The sequence below is a fragment of the Convolutriloba macropyga genome, chromosome 4 (assembly GCF_964194025.1).
Source record: "Convolutriloba macropyga chromosome 4, txConMacr16.3, whole genome shotgun sequence".
NCBI lineage: Eukaryota > Metazoa > Xenacoelomorpha > Acoela > Convolutidae > Convolutriloba > Convolutriloba macropyga.
In genome coordinates, this window is record NC_134471.1 from 42,937,089 (window position 1) to 42,961,636 (window position 24,548).

The 24,548-nt window shown below is 36.0% G+C and overlaps 1 protein-coding gene across 1 annotated transcript in view; it reads right to left on the reverse strand.

Moving 5' to 3' along the window:
* Nucleotides 1-24,548, reverse strand: part of LOC142337690 (NAD-dependent protein lipoamidase sirtuin-4, mitochondrial-like) — a 72,064-nt gene that overhangs the window by 789 nt on the left and 46,727 nt on the right. The window contains exons 3-5 of the mRNA XM_075387133.1: nt 21,242-21,346; nt 13,068-13,201; nt 295-464 (exon numbers count right to left, since the gene is read on the reverse strand). Coding sequence (XP_075243248.1) covers nt 295-464; nt 13,068-13,201; nt 21,242-21,346 — 409 coding nt within the window. The remainder of the gene's footprint in view (nt 1-294; nt 465-13,067; nt 13,202-21,241; nt 21,347-24,548) is intronic.

A 24,548-nucleotide genomic window follows, 5' to 3' on the forward strand; every position in this document is an offset into this window, starting at 1 on the left:
ACTAGTTATTTCTGATTGAATACTTAGTGCTTTATCTGCACACCACTATGAAAATCAACAATCTGTCTATATTCTGTGGTATTCTATGGTAGCCAAACTCAAAGCTACCAAAATGTAAAAAAAAAGTGCAGAGTGCATAAATAAGGTTTGTTTTTGTTAAAATAAAAAAATTTACTGATCTTTCACAATAAAAAACCCCGAAATGTAACCTCCATTATGGTATTTATTGGGGACGGCTGTGGGTGGGGGGGGGGGGGGGGGGGGTATAAAGGTAACGGCATATAATACACATACCTGTAATGAGGTTCCAATAGCTAGAATCGCCTGTGATTGTGTGACCATTTGTTTCGTCTCTTCTACAATATATCGTCTGACATTGTCACCAAAGAAGACTACCCTGGGTTTCAGAATTCCTCCTCCACAAGAAGAACAGAGTGGTGCAGTAAATCCTCTCACCTGGTCATCTAAACAGAAAAGTAACAATTTAAGGCAAATCAACTAACATACCTCTTAACAGATGATGATAACGCTTAACTCTTTTAGTCAAAACTTTTAACTCTCCTACAGTTCAGCCATAAATGTCCCTACACCATGTTATCAGGCAAGAAACTATGCCAGCACGGTTTTTTCTCCCGTTAGCTTTGCGGGTCATTTACGTTTGCGCCTTCAGTAATCAGTTTAAAAAATATGGCACATGCTAAGGGCTTATCAATAATATGCAACCACTAAGATGGAAAAGGAAAAGCTCCATGATTTGATTTGAAAGCCATTGAAGAATAGAAAATAGTCCGAAAGGGTGTTTTTAGTTTATTCTGAAGCAGCAATTTGGGCGTGAAAGCTCAAAACTAAGAGATTTAGTTTCGAAATGTGAACACTTCTTGCTAACAAATTAGTCCGTGGAGTCTGATTGAAGTACTTTTCCTCTGTGGGCTCATTAACTGTTTTATTTTCCTCAAATGGTCTTTGTTCTTGGTACTACGAGTTTTCATAAAATATTCATGATTCTTGCATATTCTGCCTTTTTTAGATTTTTTTTATTCACAGTATCACAATAATGGGGGGGGAGGGGGTTCTGTTGCCATTTAAAAAAAAATGCAATTACAAACTTTTAATGTTCGTAGAGAACAGCTTAATGTTTAATTGGCTGGGACACCTTCTCGAGCAAATTTTGATTCTTTCTATTTTTGCCTTTATTTTTCGTTCTTTTTGTAGTCGTATGATATATCCTGGATAATGAAAGGTCTTAATCACTTTCTAATTAGGTATAAATGAATCTCGCAGTGATTTCAGTTGATACAATGTTTGATGTAATGTTTTAATGTTTGCAAACAATTAGTTTCACATCAATTTTTTTTTCAAAAAAATGCAACACTTTTTAAACTTTGCTCCTTTTCTTCTTTTCTTGTCGACTTGTTATCAAGCATTGAGGAAAAGTGCCATATTTTTTCGAATGAAATACAGTTTTTTTTTCTTTAGTATAGGTTTTATCTGATATTTTGATTTGGTAATTAATTATTTTAAAAGCACGGACAACGAATTTTGGTCGTAATTAATATTTGTGATTATTGGATTTTTTGCCGTCTGATCTGGTAGTCACATTAATGACAGGTCCCATCGGCCCTCTCAGATATAGCTTTGTTCATTTAGTGGTTTGTTGAACGATATAGTATTTTTTTTATCTCTCCCTCATTTAGTAGACAATTAAGTGAAAAATGCAGATGAGCGGGGTCGGAACTTTATGTGCGAACGCACATTACTGAGCCTCCTTGTTGTCATTTAAAATCACTGAGTAAACTGGCTTCAAATTTTCGTTTGAAAGTCATTACCAAAACGGCACTTTTATCGGCAGCAATATCATTTCGAAAGATTTTATGAAACACAAAATTAAGAACAGGGAAGAGTAAACTGATGCTTTTAGTAACGCTCTGGGCAGCTGTCCCCATTGAAAGCATTTTCAGTTTCCAAAAAATCAACTCAAGCCGAATAATTTTTTGTTGTACCAGGATGCAAAAATTTCTTCAGTCAAATTACGAAGAAAGTCTTTATCAGCTAAGACAGAAATTTGAAACGAGAACAACCTAATGCAAAAGCTATTCGACCCAACAGCAAGGAGAGGTGGTTTGGGAAAAAAGAAACAACATTAAAAAAACAAATCGCAGTTTAACGTTTCAAGAAAAACAGCCTTTTTGATAACAGACTTAATTGCGACTCTAAAAGAGTTGAACGCTGATACCCCCAATCACACCTTCATAAGACCAGGCAAGCGTCGGCTTTACTTTGAAATGCCAGAAGAGGTATCCATAACACTAAAATCGAGTCGAGAGAAAATTCAGAACGGACAGTTTGTTGTTTTCACTATTTTGAAATGAGATGTCTGTCCAAAAACAGTTTTTTCTGCCGCCATTGTTTAATGCTATGGTATAACAGTACAGAGCCTTTTCGGAAAACGTGACGTGGCGATTATTTCAATGTTCAACAAGCGGTTATGTCATTAGGCGATCTGATTAATGCATGGCGCGAAGAGATGAGAAGCGCAGGCGAAAATAGTCAGCTTGAATGATCCTAAACAAATGGAACCAGATATTAGAACACTCAGAGAATAGGCCTTCTCTCGGAGCCCACTTCTGCCTTAACTGTCACGCACCTGCCTTGTTTGATATCCATGTTAACGACACCGAGGCAAAATCTTGTGCAACAGAAACGCATTAGTCTAATTGGAAAACTGTAACAAAGAAAAAAAAAGGAAAATGTATTTCGAATCATGTCAAGAGAAGCATATCACGTTTAATTTTGCTGAAGAATAGCTCAGAGATTATCATTTAATTGCATAAATTACCTTACGCTCGAGTAATTAGACGGCTCAAAAGGAGCTTGCAATTCTGATAGCATCACAGCCTTCTATCAACGCCGCAGATGCAAATACCGGTCTTTCCAACTTGAAATGTGGCCTTCATTTCTTGAAAATTGAATGCAAAGCTCAAAACGAGCTACATTGACCACATGTCACCCAAAGAGAGGGACAGACGGAAGAACAACATTCCTAATGCCTCGCCGAAAAGTGGTGTGATCTTCAAACGCTGAAAAAAATAAAAATGTGCAAGAAATTAAAGATTCACCGCAGAAGTATTATAGTACATCCCTTGCAAATTAATGACTTCCTATCGACTCAACCAATGAAAAAAGGGCCATGAAAAGGGAAATATGAAGACAGCAAGTAAAGAATAAAATTAGAATCATGATGATACCAATTTTAATTTGTAAAAAAATCATTTCGGAGTGGCAAGAGGAAAAAATGTTTTCTCTCAAATGAAAAATTGCAGAAGGTAGTATTGTTTCACAAAAACAACAAAAAATTATAATATAGCCGGCAGATTGTCGGAAAATAGCCGCCGTTGACGCGCTTGATGCACATCGGGATTAAAACATAACCGACTAACGTCGGGCGAATTGCTCTCAAACGACCGGCGAGCGGTTGGCTTGGTCAGTAGCTAGCCACAAGGGGGGGGGGGTGCACCGGGGGCTGATGGGGGGCCGCACTGGGTTGGGGGGGGGCAACAGCGCGGTGGGGGGGGGGGGTGGAGGCAATAGTGGGGGTGGGGGGTCAACAAGGGGGGGGGGGTCTCAACCTCTAAGAACCGCCCTTCACACCATAAGTATAAGTATAATTCTCCAAAACAGTTCGAGCAGAAACAGACCTCAAAGGCTCTAAGCGCACTTAATGCCCGCTGGGCGCTACCTGTTTATCCCGTTTTTGAGGACGAAAAGTCAAAAGCGTCAGACGAAAAATTGGTCAAGCGAAAAATCGCATAAAAAAGAACGACAGGACTAATATAACTGCTACAAACTTCGTTTGAGAGCAATTACACAGAAAAAAAAGACAAGACAAATTGACTGAATTTTTTCAGTTTTTTTTTCTCAGTGTCAAAAAGTGTTCTAATTTGGTTGGCAGTCTTAGTTAGGTTATAAGGTTATAAAACTATACTTAATTCAGCTTCTTAACTGTAAGCTAATAAGCTTAAAACTGATATCAGCTAGCAAGCACTCCAATGAATTTCATAACCTAATTCTCAAGGACTTAATGACCGGGCTTTACCGGTTTATCCCGTCTCTTTTGATTTTGCTCTTTTGACTTTGACCGTATTCACTATATTGGGTAATTCAATGCATGGAAAAATATAAAATCCATTCAGTTGAAACAGTGAGTGAAGTAAGTCAGAAGTCAAAGGTATAAATCGTGACATATGTAAAACGAAAAACGTGATCAAAAGAAAAAATCAAATAAAAACATAGCTGGACAAGTCCTGAACTCTAAAAGGCAAATGAGAGCTGTTGGTAATAGACTAAGCAATAAAACAACACAAGATCAACAAAAGCAAGACTAATAACTCAACTGTTATTTTTTGAAAAAACAGGATCAACATCAAAAAACAACTGCTATGAACTCAAACTGCCAACTATATTCCTATATTTCTCATTAGCAACCTGTCATTAAATGTCGATGAGTCCTCTCACTAATAATATTAAATGATAAGACAAAATTAACCGAAAATCGCATTAAGTCTGAAACTTTTTCGAAACATAGTTTAAAAGTCCCAGAACGCAAAAGCTACTGAAGGATACAATTAAATCAATTAATTGGGTCCTGAAAGACGGCCGTTGAGACCTGTCATCAATGAGATTAAGTGACAAGACAGTAAACATAACCAATTAACGTCGGGCGAATTGCCCTCAAACGACCGGCGAGCGGTTGACTCCGTCAATAGCAAGCCACGGTATAGTGAGGCTAGCCTTAGCTTAATTCGAATCTGCAACCTTTAGTTTTCTAGCCTTGGTAGTAAATAAATCAAATAGAAACCTGATATAAAATTTAAAAGAAAAGCGTCCAGATTTCGCAGTGAAAATGTTCAAAACCAAAATTTGTCTCTTGAGTTAAGTTAAGAAACCCATCTGCCAGACTTGAAAAACTTCGTTGGCCAGTAATGATCGTTAAACTCAGAAAAGGACAAAAATATTCAAAAATTTTGAAAACAATCGCAAATTTTAACAAAATCTTGCTGAAATTCAAGATACTAAAATCGCCAAAACTATTTCATCTTCTAGAGAAACTATCCAATCTCCCTATTTGAAGCTTCAAATAGAATCACTAGCTCATAAAGATCCATAAACTTGGAACAAGATAACAATTTTCCGAAAATTTGAAAATCAAAAAATTACTAAAGCCGAAGACAATAAAATATTGATAACCATTCCATTAACTCCAGAAAATATGCTACAGTATTCATCAACCTTGGAGGAGGCCCTAGGACCCTGGCGCCGGAAAAAATGATAAAACTCAAAAAGATTCAAAAATTGAAAAAAATTGCAGATATTTTTAAAAATTGCTGATATTAAAATCTTGAAAACCATTCCATTACATCTAGAAGCTATGCTTTAACCTACAATCAAACCCTAGAGGAGGTTATGTGGCTCTTGAGGGTGTAGAAACCTAAAAAAATAACATAAATAGTAAAAACTTTAAAAAAATTGCTAAAATGACGAAAAATGAAAGAAAAGCAGCTGAAATTGGTGATAATAAAAATTGAAAACTAATCCATGGTCATGAAACATTTTCCAATAACTTATTATCAAAACCTAACGGAGATTTTCTGTTAGGCTGAAGAACCTTAATGCTGACAATAAATGTCAAAAATTGAAAAAAAATCAGAAAATTTGTAAAAAAAAAAAAGATAAAATTCCCGATGTTGAAATGCTGAAACCATTCAAATACCACTAGAAACTATGCAGCAGGGCTTGACACCTAGAGCTGAAAAACTCAAAAAACGACAAAAGATTTTCAAAAAGCATGAAAAGAATTGAAAATTAGTATAAAATTGCGTGTTTTTAGCGATCGGTTGTTCGAGCGTAGCACCCGGGGGGGGGGGGGGGTGCACCGGGGTCTGATGGAGAAGGCGAAGGCGGTTGTGGAAGCAACAGTGGGCTGGGGGAGCAATATCGCAGTGGAGAGTAGGGACAAAAGTGGGTGGGGGGGTCAACAGTTAGGGTGTCTTCGACCTCTAAGAACCGCCCTTCATAAGTATAGGTCTCAAAAACAGTTTGAGCTGAAAGGCTCTAAGATCACCTAATGCCCACTGGGCGCTACCTGTTTATCCCGTTTTTGAGGACAAAAAGTCAAAAGCGTCAGACGAAAAATCGGTCAAGCGAAAAATCGCATAAAAAAGACCGACAGGACTAATATAATTGCTACAAACTTTGTTTGAGAGCAATTAATAAGTACAAAAAATAATAGCAAAACTGAAAAGATCATAGAGATTATTTTAAAAAAACGAACACGCGTATCAGTCAAAAAAGCAATAGCTATGAACAGAAATGCCTTGCGTTAATTCAAGCCATTTTAGCAAACAATGAGATCTGTCAATAAGGAGACCAAGAGCTAAGACAAAAAAGTTGAAAGAGAACAACTAGCAAAACTCAAAAAATTCAATAATTATTATTGAAAACAATTAGTGTCAAAGTCATAGAAAAAAAAACCATTAAATCAATAAACTTAATCCCTATTAGCAGCAGCAGAGACCTGTCCCCAATGAGATTAAATGATAAGACATCAAAAAGTACAATAATACTTCCAGAACTCAAAAGTTCAATCGAAATTTTTGAAAAAAAAGTACTGTCAAAGTCATGAAAACGACTACCTATTAACTCGAGCCAGCCATTAATTAGATTCTTTTGTGCCTCAATAGCAACCAATCAGGCGAGTCATTGATGATACTAAGTGATAAGAGAACAGATAATTTAAAAAAGGGCAAAATCTAAAATTCACTAATATTTTATGACAAAAAATAGTGGCAAAGTCATAAAAAGTGTTAGCTGGCTCTTAATGAATTCAAGCAAAAGCATATAGGCGCCATTAGAACACACATGTACCGTCTTAAAAGCACTGAAGTAGAGGAAACTCTGAAAACAGAAGTCAAATTGACCGCTCTAATTTGACTTCTGACCTGAAAAAGCCGAAAAAAGCAAGCACATCTTGCAAGACAACGCACCTATACAATTCAAATTCTTTGAAGTGTAAAAAAAGAGCGCCTAAAGAATAGCCGTTTGAGAGGCTGATAGCCGTTATTAAACATAACCGACTAACGTCGGGCGAATTGCTCTCAAACGACCCGCGAGCGGTTGCCTTCGTCAGTAGCGAGCCACGGGAGGGGGCAACAGTGGGAGGGTGGGTGGGGGGTGGTTTCAATTTCTAAGAACGGCCCTTTACACCATAACTATGTCTTCAAAACAGTTTCTGTGAATCGCATATTTGGAGACTAGTGAGCTGAAAGGCTCTAAGAGCACTTAATGCCCGCTGGGCGCTACCTGTTCATCCCGTTTTTGAGGACGAGAAGTCAAATGTTTCAGACAAAAAAATCAGTCAAGCGAAAAATCGCATAAAAAAGACTGACAGGACTAATATAATTGCAACAAATTTCGTTTGAGAGCAATTAAAAAGCGAAATCGATTGACATAAAATTTTTGGACTTAAAATATAATAATTATAGAGTCCGATGGGAGCTCCAAATTCTTATGGTTAAATAAAGCAAATAAAAAACACCAAGATGAGCTATTTGAAATTATAGGAAATGAAACGCCCAATGAAAACTTTTTCTATAAATCGGTCAAAGGGAAAATCGAATCGAAAAAGACCGACAGGACTAATATAATTGCTACACACTTCTAACCAAAATTTTAACCCCAGGAAACAATCAATAATAATTAGACATAACGAACTAATGTCCCAAGAACTGCTCTCGGACGACTAGTGAGAGCCCGAATGCATAGCAGCCTGCTTCAGTCGGGGGAAGCAACCTGCTTCAGTCGGTCGGCTTCAAATTACGTCATACATCTATGATCAAAACGACGCGGAGCGGTTGGCTTCGGTAGTAGCCACCTGGTGCTTAGGAATACTAGCATGGGGGCGAGTGGAGTGGAGGGCGGGGGTTCAAGGGTGGGGGGGGGGCGTTAAGCAATTTCGGGTAAGTTTGGAAGGGCTGGACGAGAGGGGGTCCAAAGTCCAAATCGCCTGGAGGAGGGTGGATGGCGAGTTTTTTTGGGGGAGGGGGAAGAATAAGGGGGGGATCAAACTCTTAAGAATACGGATCACCCTTCAAACCATGAATTTATGTCTCAAAAACAGTTTCGGTGAATCGCATACTTAGAGACTCTTAAAGCATAAGGCTCTAAGAAAGCTGCTCAGCCACTTAATGCCCTCCGGGCTTTAACTTTTTATCCCAATTTTGAGTAGAAAAAGTTAAAAGGGGCAGACAAAAACATAGACAAAAATATAGGTACAAACTTCGTTTGAGTGTAATTAAAAATGACAAATTTTGGCACAATTTTTGCTGACTACTAACATTTAACTGCGTCAATTGAGTTCAGCTGCTTAAAATTGTGGATGAGAGGGAAATTTAGACACAAAACCAAAAAGTCTGAGAGAGCGAGAAGGGCATGAAATTCACTCGAGAAGTCAAAAGGTCAAGCAAAAATTTTGCATTAAAAAGACCAATTTACAACAATTGCTTCAAACTTCGTTCGAGGGCAATTAACAATATCATAAATAAATCTATTTAGCAATTTATGATACTAGAGATCTCTGATACTAGCTTTAAATATATAAGATTTGCACGTGAGATCAAGTTGCCTACTTCGATCGAGCAAAGAGAAAGAAAATATGAAAAAAAAATTAAACATTGAGATTAGTGTAGTTTGTGGATTGGCGTGCTTGCAATCAAAACTGGAAAGGAGTTAGACGGAACAAATACTGTCCATTCCCCGCTAGTTTTATTATGCAACCGCACAACTATTTGGTGACACGCCAAACAACATCATAAAACAAAAATAGCAAGCCGTGTTTATACTTCAGTGATCTCCGATCTCCTTATATATTGATATCAGTGGAGAACAGCACAAAATACAAGGAATAGAAACACAGAAAACGCAACTTCCATCATAGAAAGTCACACCAATTAGTCAACTACTAATTATAGCACCCTCAAGGTTGTCAGATCATTTTAGCGGGAGAGCAGAGTTAAATGAATGGGTAACATCAGAAGCATTTCAAGAATTTGGTATCGAAAGCAAAGAATATAGCTACAGAAGTAGACACCCAGGTAATTGATCTCGCATTGTTGCTAGCAGATGTCAGCTACTCGTTTCTCTGCAATAGCATCTTGCAGTGCAACGTTGCCACAGCCCAAAGAAATCTGGGGTTTGTCTAATTATGGAAAAAGTTCAGCTGCTGGTCTTCTTGTGCCATATACATTGCAAATTGCAAAAGAACCAAGGCTGGATTAATATATTATCCAAGACAACTAGCAGTTGTTGTCTAAGGTGGTGCGAATAAGTTGAGCATAATAGAAAATAATTCCCAGAACTGAAAAATCTGCTCACCATCTGTCAGCGGAGGCCTAGCTATACCCATGTGACGTTCTCCTTTATGCCAGCTATCTATTAGAGCAATTTTGGGGGCGCTAACTATTTTGGTTTTCTCAGGCTTTTGTTTTAAAGATTTTAAGTCAGGATGCTCGAAAGAGTTCTTTTGGCAATTTTGAGTCTATCTCCAGAAATAAAAGTTTTGTGCAGCAAATGTTTTATTCACAAGTCAACTGAGCTGTAGCTATCGTTCTCTCTGTTCTGAGAGTGGCAATTAGATTAGAGCACAACATTTGATGTTAAATATTTGCACGAGATAAAGTAAGAGCATTGTACAATTTAATCTTTATAATCCCGGATGTTTACGGGCGTGTGAATGAGTTAAACTTTACTAACAATGGGGTAAATGCACGCGCATGGATTGTACAAATATGTTTAAGCATGGCACGAATGTATGAGGGGCATGACACTCCCACTTCAGAAAAAAAAATTTATGTCAAGTTTTCAATTTTCAGTTTTCAATGTCTTCTGATCTTAATTTATTCGCAATGAATTGTGATTCTGACGAGGCGCAGGCTGTCAGTTCTGTGTGCGAATCAGCATCCAGCGAGAAACACCAGAGAAATGTTGTCTGGGCGAGAGAGCTATGGAATTTTGTGTCAGCTGGAAGTGTGTCGTCTGTTCCAGAGGTGACCCGTGAGGAAATTGAGGGTCAGAGTATGAGTGTTGCCATTCTTCGCGGGGAGCCTCTGATGGAGTTCAGCAGCCCCGAGATGCAAGTAAGAATCTTGAAGTATGTGTAGAGGTAGTAATCGTGTCGTAGTTGTTGTTCACTGCATGAATTGTGAATGCATGTGCTGTTTGGTTTTTACAGCAGTTGGCAACGGGATTGAGGACGCCATTGGAATTCGAAGGACGCTTCGCCAGCAACGAGAAGATCAAGCCAGATTGGGCTTTTCAGTCATGGGTGTGCGAGGGTGTGTATCCTCGTGACATCCTAAGTTACCACCCGAGGCCACATCGCACTGAAAACTTGTCCGGCTTCTTCAACTTCCGTGTGTTTGGGGGCGAACGTCTGTATGATCCTAGCCTGCTCATTGCAAACTCGTTCACGTACACAGGCCCTCATGTAGATTCTAAGCCCACGCTGCCCACACTTGCTGTTCTCCTCTTTGGCGTGAAGCTCTGGATTATATGTCCAGACATCAAGACAGACACGGCAGCGTTCATTAGAGGGCTGGATTTGAAAGAAATGTGCACCTTCCTCAAAGTAATTGCGCAATTAGTTCGGTTTTGACTGTTTTTTGTTCCTCTGCTGACACTATGTGAGCATAGTGCGGTTGATGTTCTTGATTGTCAAATGTCATGCTTGTTCAGGGGCCAGCAGGGAAAGGATTCAGATTCGTGATTCAACGGCCTGGTGACACGCTGTATCTGCGAGAGATGGTTGGGCACGCTGTCCTCACTGTCAATGGTCTCCCTGGCATCGACTGTGGGATCACTGAAGAGGACTCGTGTCTGCTATCGTCACCAGTGGTCACGGATTTGTCTCCAGAGAGGTTGCACGGGTTAAGTTGGATCGTTCCGTCTGGTAGTCGTGCTGGGGGGCACGATTATCAGCATCTGAAGAGGAAGCACAAGGAGGATCCCGTGAACAACCCGGCACCCCCTGCTCGTAAGAGGAAGCAGAAGAAGAAGGCCCGGTTTGGAAGAACTCAGCGCCCAAAAAGTTAGCTCAATGACAAGTGGTATCAAATTTTACTGCACTTTTTTCCCAAATAGTATTGAATAAATAGCGAAAAATTGAAAACTGAATAATACGAGAAATGCGGTAATACCCATATAGCACAAAGCACAATGTTTACGGTCTGTATATTAAATTTGAGTTGCGTAGCTCAAATAACAAGATGAGGCTTTTGTTTTTCGTATTTTAAGAAATTTTATAAATAGCACACAGTTCCGATAAAAGGTGAAATTAAACATAATATAGTGCACAGAAGCACGTGAAAGAGGGCATATAGCACGAAGGTTGTTATGATCAATAACTGTGTTAAAAATTACAGCGCTAACTTTTATAGTTAAGCCAGGCTTTTGTTTTAAAATACACAGTTTTTTTTTGAATTAAGTTAAAAAAAATAACACGAAATTAAACTTTTTGGTTCTTTCATGAAGTCCAATCAGCGGACAAAATTACGCATTTAACACAAAGCAATAGCTGTGGAGTGTGTATAGAGAAAATGAGAGCTTTTGACAAACGGCACTACCAGGCTTTTGTTTTAACTGCAGCAAACTTTATATAAATATCACATTCAGAGGGTAATTGTATTCGATTAGAACATAAGTACTAAGCTTAGCCACTCATATGACGTGAGCAGGCACATGTAGGAGCTATGCTGAGATTTATAGAGAGATTGAGCCAATAGAGTTGTCAGGCTTTTGTATTAAAGAAGCATTAAAAATAAAGCAACAATAAAACTTGTTCGTCAAATAAAACATAAATTAATTAAAAAGTATTTGCGTTTAAGATTTTGTTTTACCCATATTAAGCACATAAACTCGGAGCTCCTGACAAAGAACGGTGGTTTTCTGTTGAGTAGTTTGGTCAGGCTTTTGTTTTAAAGATTTTAAGTCAGGATGCTCGAAAGAGTTCTTTTGGCAATTTTGAGTCTATCTCCAGAAATAAAAGTTTTGTGCAGCAAATGTTTTATTCACAAGTCAACTGAGCTGTAGCTATCGTTCTCTCTGTTCTGAGAGTGGCAATTAGATTAGAGCACAACATTTGATGTTAAATATTTGCACGAGATAAAGTAAGAGCATTGTACAATTTAATCTTTATAATCCCGGATGTTTATGGGCGTGTGAATGAGTTAAACTTTACTAACAATGGGGTAAATGCACGCGCATGGATTGTACAAATATGTTTAAGCATGGCACGAATATCTGAGGGGCATGACACCATCGCTTCTTTAAGAGTTTTCCAAATTCGCAATATAGTAACATTTGTTTCAACAACCAGTCTATCAGCAATCAATCAAGCGTACAAGGTGATCTTTTGGCACCTTTAATTTTATTTGGCCAAAAATTGATGAAATTGCCTGTTTTTTTTACCTAGGTTTCCATGTGTTCGATACGAGCATTAGCTATAATGTCTATTGCTCTGAGTATTACCTCGTGAAAAAGGAAGGGGATGAATGGAGGATAAATACATCGATTTTGTAGCTTTGCAAATTAACTTTGAATCTGTAGTTGTCATGACGTTTTGTTGAGATTTTTATATCCAGTCCCAATATCTGTTCGATTTAAATTCGTTTAAGATTAAATATAGGACGGCAGAGTTCACTTTCTCGAATGAGGTCAATCACGTAGGATTCAGAACTACATTACAATTGATCTACAGACTTACTATGGAGAAAGTAAGAAATGACTTCTCAGACAAATTCAATTGCAGTCGTTGAAGCTAGATCAAGTGATCGCATTAATGGATGCAATAAATAAAAAAGGCACGAGGAGATCAACAATGCACCCATTCTATTAAAATATTCAGAAGACGCACACAAACGGACACACAAGTTGAGAGAAGAGCTGCCGACTTAACGCTAGCATTGTTGAGCTCAATGGTAGCTGATTAAGTCATTTACAAGCTGACAACCTTTCCTTACCGGGTAAAAATACATCTCCATCTGGGGATATTTCTAAGGCTGTGAAGTCGAAGTCGCTGTTCTCTCTCTTGATCTTGTGCTGGATAAAATCACGAGAGTAGAGCTTATCACAACTCAGACACACCACCTCGTGCCTAAAAACACAGATATCATTCGCTCAGAATCCAACTATATCTCGCCTAATGGACATTTTTAAAGCAGATAGGGTGAAACATGGGTATAGTTCAAAAAGTCTGAAAACAAGCGTAGCCGGTCAAAAGCTGCCCAACACAACTTTCAGCATTTCACGCAAAGTAAAATTATGATCCAAACAATCTTGTAAAAGATCACGAAATGAAAAGCTAACAAAAACGAAAGAAGAAAAGAGGGCAAAATCAAAAACTCATTTTTAAATTTTAAAAGTGGTGTCATGGCCATTACATTCAATATTTTATTAAAAAATTTTCACTATCATAAAAATATAGCATTAGAAGACACATGCCAACATTTGATAGAAGCATGAAATGCCATAGTAAAAATAAATTTGGTCAAAATACAGAAAATGTTTGAAGGTTTTCAAAAACGTTCTGTCAAAATCTATAGTTGAGCACTAAAACTTTTAACCAACAAAAAGAAGGGATTATAAGCAAACACCATCTGTTTATCAAGAGAATCAACGGAAAAAGTAACAAGACAAACAAAAATTGCAGCATTCACTCTTACAGAAGCCTTCCAGCAAACAGAACTATAAATCAAATAACCAACACTTGATACCTTTTCATTTATAACAGCATTGATTGATTTAACATAAAAAACAAAGGCAATGAGAGCAAAGCTTTGGCAAACAATCTGTGGTTCATTATATTTGGAAATGGTAGTTTGGAATCATCATTTTTTAGAAATAGCAGCACTTTGAAATGCACTGTCTGTTATATTACCAATTTTTGAAAAACTACCCTTGCCAACATCAAATCTGAGCTACGGCAAGCGAACCAAAAATACTCCTTCAATCACAAAATATACTCATCTGCACTAGAAAACTATCCTGAATATCGGCTCAATCCTTTATAATAAATTTCTTAATATAAGCTTCTTAACATAATTGAAATAGATGCAAGACCCTTAGTTCTAAAGAAGCATCTTCAAATGTTTTTCTTTCATTTATTTGAACAAAACTCGAATAATGCGTCGTACAGCAAGGCATAATCGAAGCGTTTTAAGTTTTCATAGTACCACTGTCACATTCAATTTATTTCTTCCCTGCTCTGACCTACGCACTGCCTATTAAAGTTGTTTCTGTTAAAAACGTAATGAGAATTCAATGTGCTTTTTTTAAATTGTTTTGATAAAATACGTTGTTGACTATGATTATTCTTCCAATATAAATTTTAAAACCGCGTAAAAGATTTTGGATAACCTTGTTATTCTTTCTTTCTCTCTTATTCTGGGTGCTCGCTGCAGAATTTAGGGTTAGTTCAACTCAACCAGCGAGAACAACGCAATCCGCTGAAAGAAAAACGGATTTTATTTTCCATAATCAATCTGCTATTAAAAAATAGGGACTGAATGACTAAGACAAACTGAATGACTAATCAGATTGGTAAACCACTCCAACTCATTCAATTATTGGAAAACTATTATTCGGGAAGTTGAGTTGCTATTGATCGCATACCAATTAGTAACATCAATTATATCAACGTAATTAGCGACGCATCTAAATATGTGTCGCCATTTTAAGCGATTCGCAACAGACAGATTCATTTAAAAATTGAAAAAGGGTCCGCATATTTGATTTAATTTGCTGGTAAATTGTGACCAATTAAAATAATTTCAAAAGAATTTAGAAGGGAGAATGAGAATTATCTGGTTTCAGCAGTTCCATACCTGAGATTACTCACGCAAAAATTTAGTTCAAAAAATATTAAAGAGCACGAATAAGAACAGATACTGCTTCCTCAGTTGTTACGCCAGAATGTAACTTTTTCATAGTTCATAACGAAAACTTTTATTTCTTTCTCCCGTATATATCACAGACTACAGTATTTATCATTAACGACCAACAGAGCAAATTATGTTTAAATAATGCCTGTCGCAAATTAAAATATAATAGACAAACCTTCAGTTTTGAAATGAAAAACAAGAATGCGAGCTTTAAAATGACTAATGAAAGGGACTAAACATTAACCGACTAATGTCGGAAAAACTGCTCTCGAATGACAGGCGGGACAATTTAATTCAGGCCGAAATAAATTTTTCTTTATACGCGCAAAAACTAGACTAAGGTCGGGTTCCATATGATCATTAATAAAAACAAGTAGTCCAATTCGTTGAAACTGTTAGATTTCACTTGAAATGAGTAGATCATCTAAACTCCATCAATAGAAAGCAATTAAGGCCTATTGATGAGACTAAATGACAAAACAAAAAAAAAGAATGCGAAAAACAAACAACCCAAAGAATTCGCCATTTATTTTATGAAAACAAATAGCTTCTAATTCATGAAAAACCAAGTCATGAAAAATCATTACTTGCATTTTGAGGGGTCCAAATAACTGCAACTATGTATTATTGGAACACATATAACACGTTTTAATAGAATTCACACAGATAATGAAGAAAAAATCAGCGGAAACAAGTCAAATTGCCGCTCGTCGAAAAATATATATATTCTCCAAAAGCAAAATTATGTGTAAACTCCTTTTTTTACTAATTCATCTGGGCAGTTTGAAAAAAAATCACTTAAAAATGACTTAAAACTACTCGATTTTTTCTCCTCATTCAACTCCAACATGATTAACATCACGATTTGAATTCTCGTTGACAAGAAAAGGTCGAAATTGAACAGATAAAAAAGACAGCGCACCAATACAATTCTAATTCTTTCAATTTTAAAAAACAAGGCAGCACAAATCCACACCTACAATTCAAAAACTTTTCAGTGAATAAACAAAAAAATGGACCCAGGAGGGACTATGAATGGATTGGGAAAGCACAAAACAGTAAAAATCAATGTGTAAATGCCGTGTGTGAACGCAAAAAACCACTAGCAGCAAAGCGAATCATTGTTCAAACACCATTTTCTTTACTCTTGAAAATTGGTGTGAAATAATTTCATGCCGTAAAACCACGTGCTTTTTCGCTCAATGTTTCGGCGCGACCAAAATCATAATTTCAATTGACTTCAAAAATGCGTGAACCGATATTTTAAAAAAATACAAACACATATCCCCAGTACTATTCAAATTCTTTGCATTGTAAAAAAAGACAGCGCCCCAAAACAGGAATGTAAAAAAGGAGAGCGCCTAATTAATAGCCGTTGAGAGCCTGACGGCGGGTAAAAAACTAACATCAAAATGGATCCACCGAAATGCACATTTTTATAAGAACAACCCACTATCGTCGGACGAATTGCTCCACGTTAACCATGTTTTTTATGCAGAATACAGAGAGCCGAAAAAAAGGTCATTTCGAGAAAGCGAAAGAACATTCCAGAAAAGCGTTCATAGAAACATAGCCGGAATACATACGTACTAACTTAAACCTGAAAGCAAAACAAAAAAGCCACCCGATAATCAACAAACTTTGCTTCAACAAAATAAAACTAGAAACGGTACAAGGCCGAAAATATTATCTTATTTAGGTTCAATTGGTTGAAATGTCACCTTGATTTACCTCAACAAAAAAGACTTACACTCACTAACTTACGTTAAATCTAAGAAACCAGGTCAGTAATACGGAAGTTTAAAGGGCAAAGTTGAGAACTTCCAACCTTACCTCTTCAAATGAATATTAATGAACTTGTTTCCCTGATTGAACTGAAGTCAGTGAATAGAGTCAGAGTAGTAATAGTTAAGCAATAGTGGGAGGGGAAGGATTTTCCTAGGTATTAACACTAAGTATAGCCTCTTACCCTCCAATTTCCAAAGATGTACCTCCTCACAGCATGACTCACCGGTATTTTCGTAGCCACTTTCGTCAATTTTTTCTTGTGAAAATTTTGTTTACCAAAGATTAGTTTTTACTGTAGCGTGAGAAAATATTGTTTTAGTTGTTAGGGGATTAAGTGCTTTTAGAGCACTAAAAGAATGTACCTATGTATTAACATTAGGTATAGCCTCTTAACCTCCCATTTCCAAAGATGTACCTCCTCGTAGCATGATACCCACGCTGTTCACACGAAAAGTATTAGCAAGATAATCCTTTAATAATAAATCAGGATGAATCATTTACAGTTACGTACAACTTTTCAAAAACCTACCTCACAGTGTGATAACCAAGCTGTTCACTCAAAGGGGATTAGATAGGTAATGTTTTAATATTAAATTAGATAGGATGAATCATTTACAGTTACGTACGGCTTACGTGATTTTCAAAAGTGTACCTCACAGCATGATACCCAAGCTGTTCACACTAGAGGGATTAGCAAGATAGTGCCTTAAAAACAAATCAATAAGGTCATTTACCCATTCCCATATTAACAAAAGAAAGTACATTTTTTAAAATTTTTTTTAGATTTTTACAAATTTTTTAAATCAATTTTTTGTTTAAAATAGTGTTTTACTGTGTCGTTTTAAACTTTAAGTTCCAACTTTCCAATTTCAGAAAAATTTCGGAATTACTTTTTTTAAAATGTCCATTTCTTATTTTTTATCCAATCAAATAATGTGTCAGATCTGATTTTGGAATGTTGATGCTGAGAAACAATATGGATTCATTTTGTCTTTTGTCTGTTGAACATTCTGTTGAACATAAGTAGCCTAAAAATGCAAAATACTCCGATTCTTCCTTTACTTCCATCAACATTTTTTCTTTCTACACTACATTTAGATTTAGATTACGCTCCTAACACGGAAGCATTAACATTTAAAACGAAAGTAACCGATAACAATTTGGAATTATCTTTTGCTGTTGATTGCACTCGAGTAACAATAAAAACACAGACTACTAGCTTGACACTTCCGAAGGATTTGTGGAGAACTTTAGAGGCAGCTAGACATCATAACCTCAACCTAGCCGAGGAAAAGCAATTCATTGCTTTTTCTCCAAACCTATTTTCAAACCATTGAAAGAATTCGAAAAGAAAAAGGGTTTCACCCGTTCAAAGACAGCAAAGGTATTATCTTCCCGTGCTGTCGTGACATAAATCACTACGGCGTTTCGTGGGTAGACGACATGTTCTTCAAACATGCCGACTCATTTTTTAAAAAATCAGAAGCCTTCAATCTGCCCGATTTCGAAGACCTTATTCTTCCACCGATCCAGGAAAATGACAATGATGAGAGTCAATGATCTCATCAAAATATCCCTTTCTCGAACTACAGGTGTTCTCCAATCTAAGTCTTAATAGTGAGATAACTCGCTTCTGTCCGATGCTAAATTCTCCCTCACGTGACTAAATATAGAGAACTCATCTTTGACATCACGTGATGTTACCAAAAGAGAAGTGTCTTAACTATTACGTCATGATGCATACTCAATTTTCATTGGTTACGAAATATTTTATAAGATCTTATTGGTTACGAAGTTTTTTGTTGGCAATTATTCTCGTTCTTACTTAAATTTCATTGGTTCAAGATATCAAGCTCTTTCATATAGATAATTCTTTCATTTGTTTCTTTCCACTTTCAATATTCAGTTACCCTTGCATGCTCAATTTTTCATATTTCGCCTTTAAAAACTCATTTTTTACTTACTTCACATTCTCACGCCACAGATGGATCAAAGCTCAGTCTCACCTAACTCCAAAAAACAGTTCTCCTTTCCCATCCGCAAACGAAATTACGAAGGAAAACCAGTTGTTCCCTCGCCACAGTTGGATTACCATAATGAGAGCATGTTTTCACTATTTAAAGAAACCGACGATAAAAAAGACAACACCGACTCAAAACCAAATGAAGACCACGGTGAAAGAAACAACTGTTGGTCCTTTCAAGAATACGGTAACCGAAGTTTCAAAACAGCATCCCAGAGGAAACCATCAACACAAACTCTAACTGGACTCACTTGAAAGTCTTTCGCAAAAATGTGGAAAGCGAATATTTTCTGCATCAATTTCTGATGCTATCGGCAGAGAATTGAAGCTTGTTATTGAAAAGATACCTGAGATGGTAAAAGAAGCACTAAATTGTGTGTGACTAGAATATTTTTCCAAGATGATCCGAATCGATGTTATTTCACAATCAAGCTGTTCACGCGAGGGACTGAAAAGGACATTTTGAGAAGGAAATGCTTTCTTTCGGTCAGAATTGGTGAGATGGAGAAACTACACAGAATGAGTGATGAAATTATTTCAGTGCTGAACAAAGTCAAAAACCAAAAAAGATCGCAAAGTGCAAAAGAGTAATTGTAAATTTTTTATTTTGTATTTTGTGATTTTTGTATTTAATCATCTTTAAAAATTCAATGTTCCAGTATAATCGCTTGATATGAACATGGAGGAAATTGTAGCGTTAGAGAAAGAAATCAGAAAACTTTTTATTGAAAATACGAAAAGGAAAAATTATTTTTAGCTGTCTGTCCAAGCTTAAACTGACAGCTAAAAAATAATTTCTCCTTTACGTATTTTCAAAAGAAAGTTTACTGATTTCTTTCTCTAACGCTACAATTTCCTCAATGTTCATATCAAAGGAAGAACCGGAGTATTTTGCATTTTTTAAGGCTACTTATGTTCAACCAAGACAAAAGACTAAATGAATCGATAATATTTCTCAGCATCAACATTCCAAAATCAGATCTGACAGATTATTTGATTGGATAGAAAATGAAAAATGGACATGTTCAAAAAAGTAATTCCAAACTTTTTCTGAAATCGGAAAATTGGAACTTCAATTTAAAACGACACAGTAAAACACTATTTTATACAAAAAATTGATTTTAAAAAAATTTGTAAAAATCTTAAAATCAAAAATTAAAAAAAATGTACTTCTGTTAATATGGGAATGGGTAAATGACCTTATTATTTTGTTTTTAAGGCACTATCTTGCTAATCCCTTTAGTGTGAACAGCTTGGGTATCATGCTGTGAGGTACACTTTTGAAAATCACGTAAGCCGTACGTAACTGTAAATGATTCATCCTATCTAATTGAATATTAAAACATTACCTAGCTAATCCCCTTTGAGTGAACAGCTTGGTTATCATACTGTGAGGTACGTTTTTGAAAAGTTGTACGTAACTGTAAATGAGTCATCCTGATTTATTATTAAAGGATTATCTTGCTAATCCCTTTCGTGTGAACAGCGTGGGTATCATGCTATGAGGAGGTACATCTTTGAAAATGGGAGGGTAAGAGGCTATACCTAATGTTAATACATAGGTACATTCTTTTAGTGCTCTACAAGCACTTAATCCCCTAACAACTAAAACAATATTTTCTCACGCTGCAGTAAAAACTAATCTTTGGTAAACAAAATATTCACAAGAAAAAATGGATGAAAGTGGCTACGAAAATACCGGTGAGTCATGCTGTGAGGAGGTACATCTTTGAAAATTGGAGGGTAAGAGGCTACACCTAGTGTTAATACATAGGTAAATCCTCCCTCCCCCCCCCCCCCCCCCCACTCTTGCTTAACTATTACTACTCTGACTCTATTCACTGACTTCAGTTCAATCAAGGAAACAATTTCATTAATATTCAAGTTTGAGAGGTAAGGTTGAGAAGGTTCAACGACTACAATACTTGCTCAAAATATGTTCGAGTAATTGAACATTTTGATAAATAGATTTCCAAAGAAAAATGAGCTGAAAACACATGAGCTGAAAAACACACCCTAATTTGTAACTGGCGGTGTTTTTTACGCCCCAAGTTACAAATTATATGTTGTTATATAGAACGTTACTATGTAAAAAAATAAATATAAGACCACTAAAGTTGGGGGGGGGTGGGGGCAAAACACAAAAGATCCAAATTGACAAGCTCCTTCAATCATTATAATTTACTTAAAATGTTTTCTTTTCTGATATTAAAATTCCCACATTGATTTATCGCCGCTGAAGTCGAGCAACTCTGACCCAAAGATACCATACATGTAACCACAGTCAAAAAGTTAGCCAATTAAACTGTTAAATCTCTCAAAATGAAACTTCAATCATCCGCTCATAAATGAAGTGTACAATTCTTATGCGTAACATGAACCGAATTGTAGCATTTGCATATCACCTACAACTGCTATTGTAACATATGATGTCAAAACTAACATGCAACCGTGCAGCTCTGTAAAATTCTTCGATCCTGCCTTTCTGTGAAGCGCATCCACATTTTGAGTTATCAACCAATTAATCCGTTCATCTCTCTCCAAATTACTAAACAAACAGCATACAGATTTAACATTAGATGTTTAAGGTTAAACAGGTTTGAAACTTATCAAGGGTTTACAACCGATACATTGAGTTCGATCGTTAAGTCAACTATCGCAGTTGCTCTAAAGCATCTGAACTTCAAAGTTACAGTCGCTCGATAATAATAAACGCAAGTATAGTATAACTTAATTTGATCGATAGGTTATCAAGTTGACTTCATTGAAACATCTCAGCGCTTGAACATGTTAAGAAAGTACTTTGGCATATGTCAACAGTTTTTCGAGTGATAGAGGTGATTAATGAACGCAGTAACGACACTGTTGAGTTAAATAATAACAGAAAATATTGAAAAAAAAAAAAGATTTTTGTACAAAAACATTTTTTTAAGTCCGATTTATTTTGATGGCATTTCGTAGTTGAACATACTTCTGTTTCTTAGAGAGAGGCTACAGGTGCTCCTATCAATAACAATAAGCATTAGAGATGGTAATTAAGACTTATAGGAACGACGTTCAAATAGCGGGCATCTAAAATTGGGCTTTATGGGTTTATCCCGTTTCTATTTCTGACATCCATTTTTGTACTAACTCTGTTCATTTTGAATTGCTTTGCTGAGCAACTGATGTTCAAAATCACTTTTAGCAGAATGAGAGAAGAGAGAAACTAGCCAAGATAAGTCAAAAAAGATTTCACGCAAAATGTTGAAAAGGCGGCAAAATGAGGTAAAGCGAAACATTTTTTTATTCGACGAAGTAAAAAAACATAGCAGGACAAGTCCTGAAATACAATTCAAAGAATGAAAAACTCAGACGTACTCTACCTGACCAGCAGATCAATTGAACAATGCCAGCCAGAACACAAAAATCATCAAAGAATTGAGAAACTAAAAGAATCAAAACTAAACAAAAACCAAACTCATTGCTAAAATTCTTGAAGCTTTTAAAGCTAAGGCAAATTTGTTTCCCTTTGAAAACACCTATCACAAAAGTTTTTTCAAAACCATTTTTTTTTCTGAAATCGGTCCAGTTTTATATATGCAAGACCTGAAAAACATTCATTGGCCCTTGAAGATCGATTAAATCGAAAATGACATAAAAATTTAAGAAAGAAATCAATTGCAAATCATAAGGAAATGTTGCTGAAAATTGTAATTTAAATATCTTCAAAATCATTTCTGTGTCTCTAGAGGCTGTCCAGTAACCCAATTCCAAGCTTTAAAAAACTCATTGGCTCATAGATCGATAGGCAATAACTTTTAGAAAAAATTTCAAACTTCAAAAAGTAGTAATTCGTTCTATTAAAATGTTGAAAGCCATTATATTGACCCGTAGCAACTATTTAATAACATACTGTGAAACCCTGGATGCAGTTACCTGGCTACTGAGGCAAAAAAATAAGCAAATTACAAATATTTAAAAAAAAACTTGAAAAAAATTGCAAATTCTATCAAAAATTTTCTAAAAGTTGAAAGGTTAAATTGTTGAAAACAAATCCATTGAAACTAAAATCCATGCAGTAACTTTTTTTTTATCAGAACATGGAATAGGTTTTGTTGCTTTGCGAATGGACGAATATCAAAAAATGACAAAAAACTTTAGGAAACATTAAAAAAATTGCAGATCTTATCGAAAAAATGCTAAAATTCGAGACATTAAAAAGTTAAAAGGCATTCAATTGTTACCAGAAACTATGCAGTGCCCTATTAACAAACCTCAAAGGAGATTGCCTGGTCCCTGAAACTGGAAAAACTGAAAAAAAACGATGAAAATTTTTAAAAACCTGAAAAAAATGCAAATTTGTTCAAAAAAATTGCTAAAATTAGTGATAGTCAAAATTTGAAACCTATTCCATGGCAACTAAAAATTTTTCAGTAACTTATTATTCAACCCCTAATGAAGTTTTCTTGCCCCTGGGACTCAAACAATTTGAATGATGACAAAAAAGATGTCAAAAAACATGAAAAATTTGCAAATTTTGTCAAAAAATGCTAAAATTCATGATGTCAAAAAGTTAAAAACCGTTCCATTACCAATAGAAACTGTGCAGTAATCTATCATCAAACCGTAGAGGAGGTTTCGTGACACCCAGAGCTAAAAAAAATCAAAAAATGACAAAAATTTTCAAAAAACCTGAAAAAAATTGCAAAAATTAATATCATTTGTGTGTTTGTGTTTGTAGTACCACGACATATAGCTCATAAAATGGTCATAACAAGCAATTTTGTCTCACAAAAGGCCTTCATCAGCTTTTAAAAACTTCAAACTGAGACTAATCAAAAAAAATTTCAAAAAAATTACAAAAAACATGAAAAATTGCACCATTTTGAGCCGAAAAACTCCTAAAAATGACCTTTTAACCTTAAATTAAGGCCATCCCAGCAGTTGCACCACCATACGCATTTGAAGGACTACTAAAGCCCACTTTGGGCCTCTAATGAAATTGAATGCCCGCTGGGCCTTACCTGTTTATCCCGTTTTGAAAGATCAAAGTCATTGAAAAATGTGTGAACACATCTTAAAAAAAAAAAACACAGCGCACCAATACAATTCAAATTCTTTGAATTGTAAAAATAGCAGGACAAGTCCTGACACACAATTCAAAGAATTTGCATTGACTAAACAGAAAACTAAACCAATAACGGACTATGAATGGATTGGGAAAACCATTTCGAAAAAAATCCGATCCAAAAAAATCGAAAACACTGTAAAAATCAAAGTGAAATTGCCGCATGTGAACAAAAATTCACTAGCGAGAAAGCGAATTTTTGTTCAAACACCATTTTCTCACTCTACTTTAAATTTAGAGCGAAAAAATTTCACGCCAGAAAACCACGCGCTTTTTCGCTCCACTTCCTGTTTCGGCGTGACCAAAATCACTACTCCAATTTGACTTCAAAAATCATGAAAATGTGTGAACAGATTTTAAAAAAAACATAGCAGGACAAGTCCTGACGTACGATTCAAAGAATTTTCATTGACTAAATAGAACAACTAGACCTAGAGTGGACTATGAATGAATTGAGAAAACCATTTTTAAAAAAATCAGATCAAAAATAAGAAAAAAGAAACAAAAAATCAATGTCAAAATGCCGCATGTGAAAAAAATATTAGCGAGAAATGAAAATTTAATTCAAACAAAAAACTAGGCCTAGAATGAGCTGTGAATGGATTGGGAAAACCATTTACAAAAAATTCCGATCCAAAAA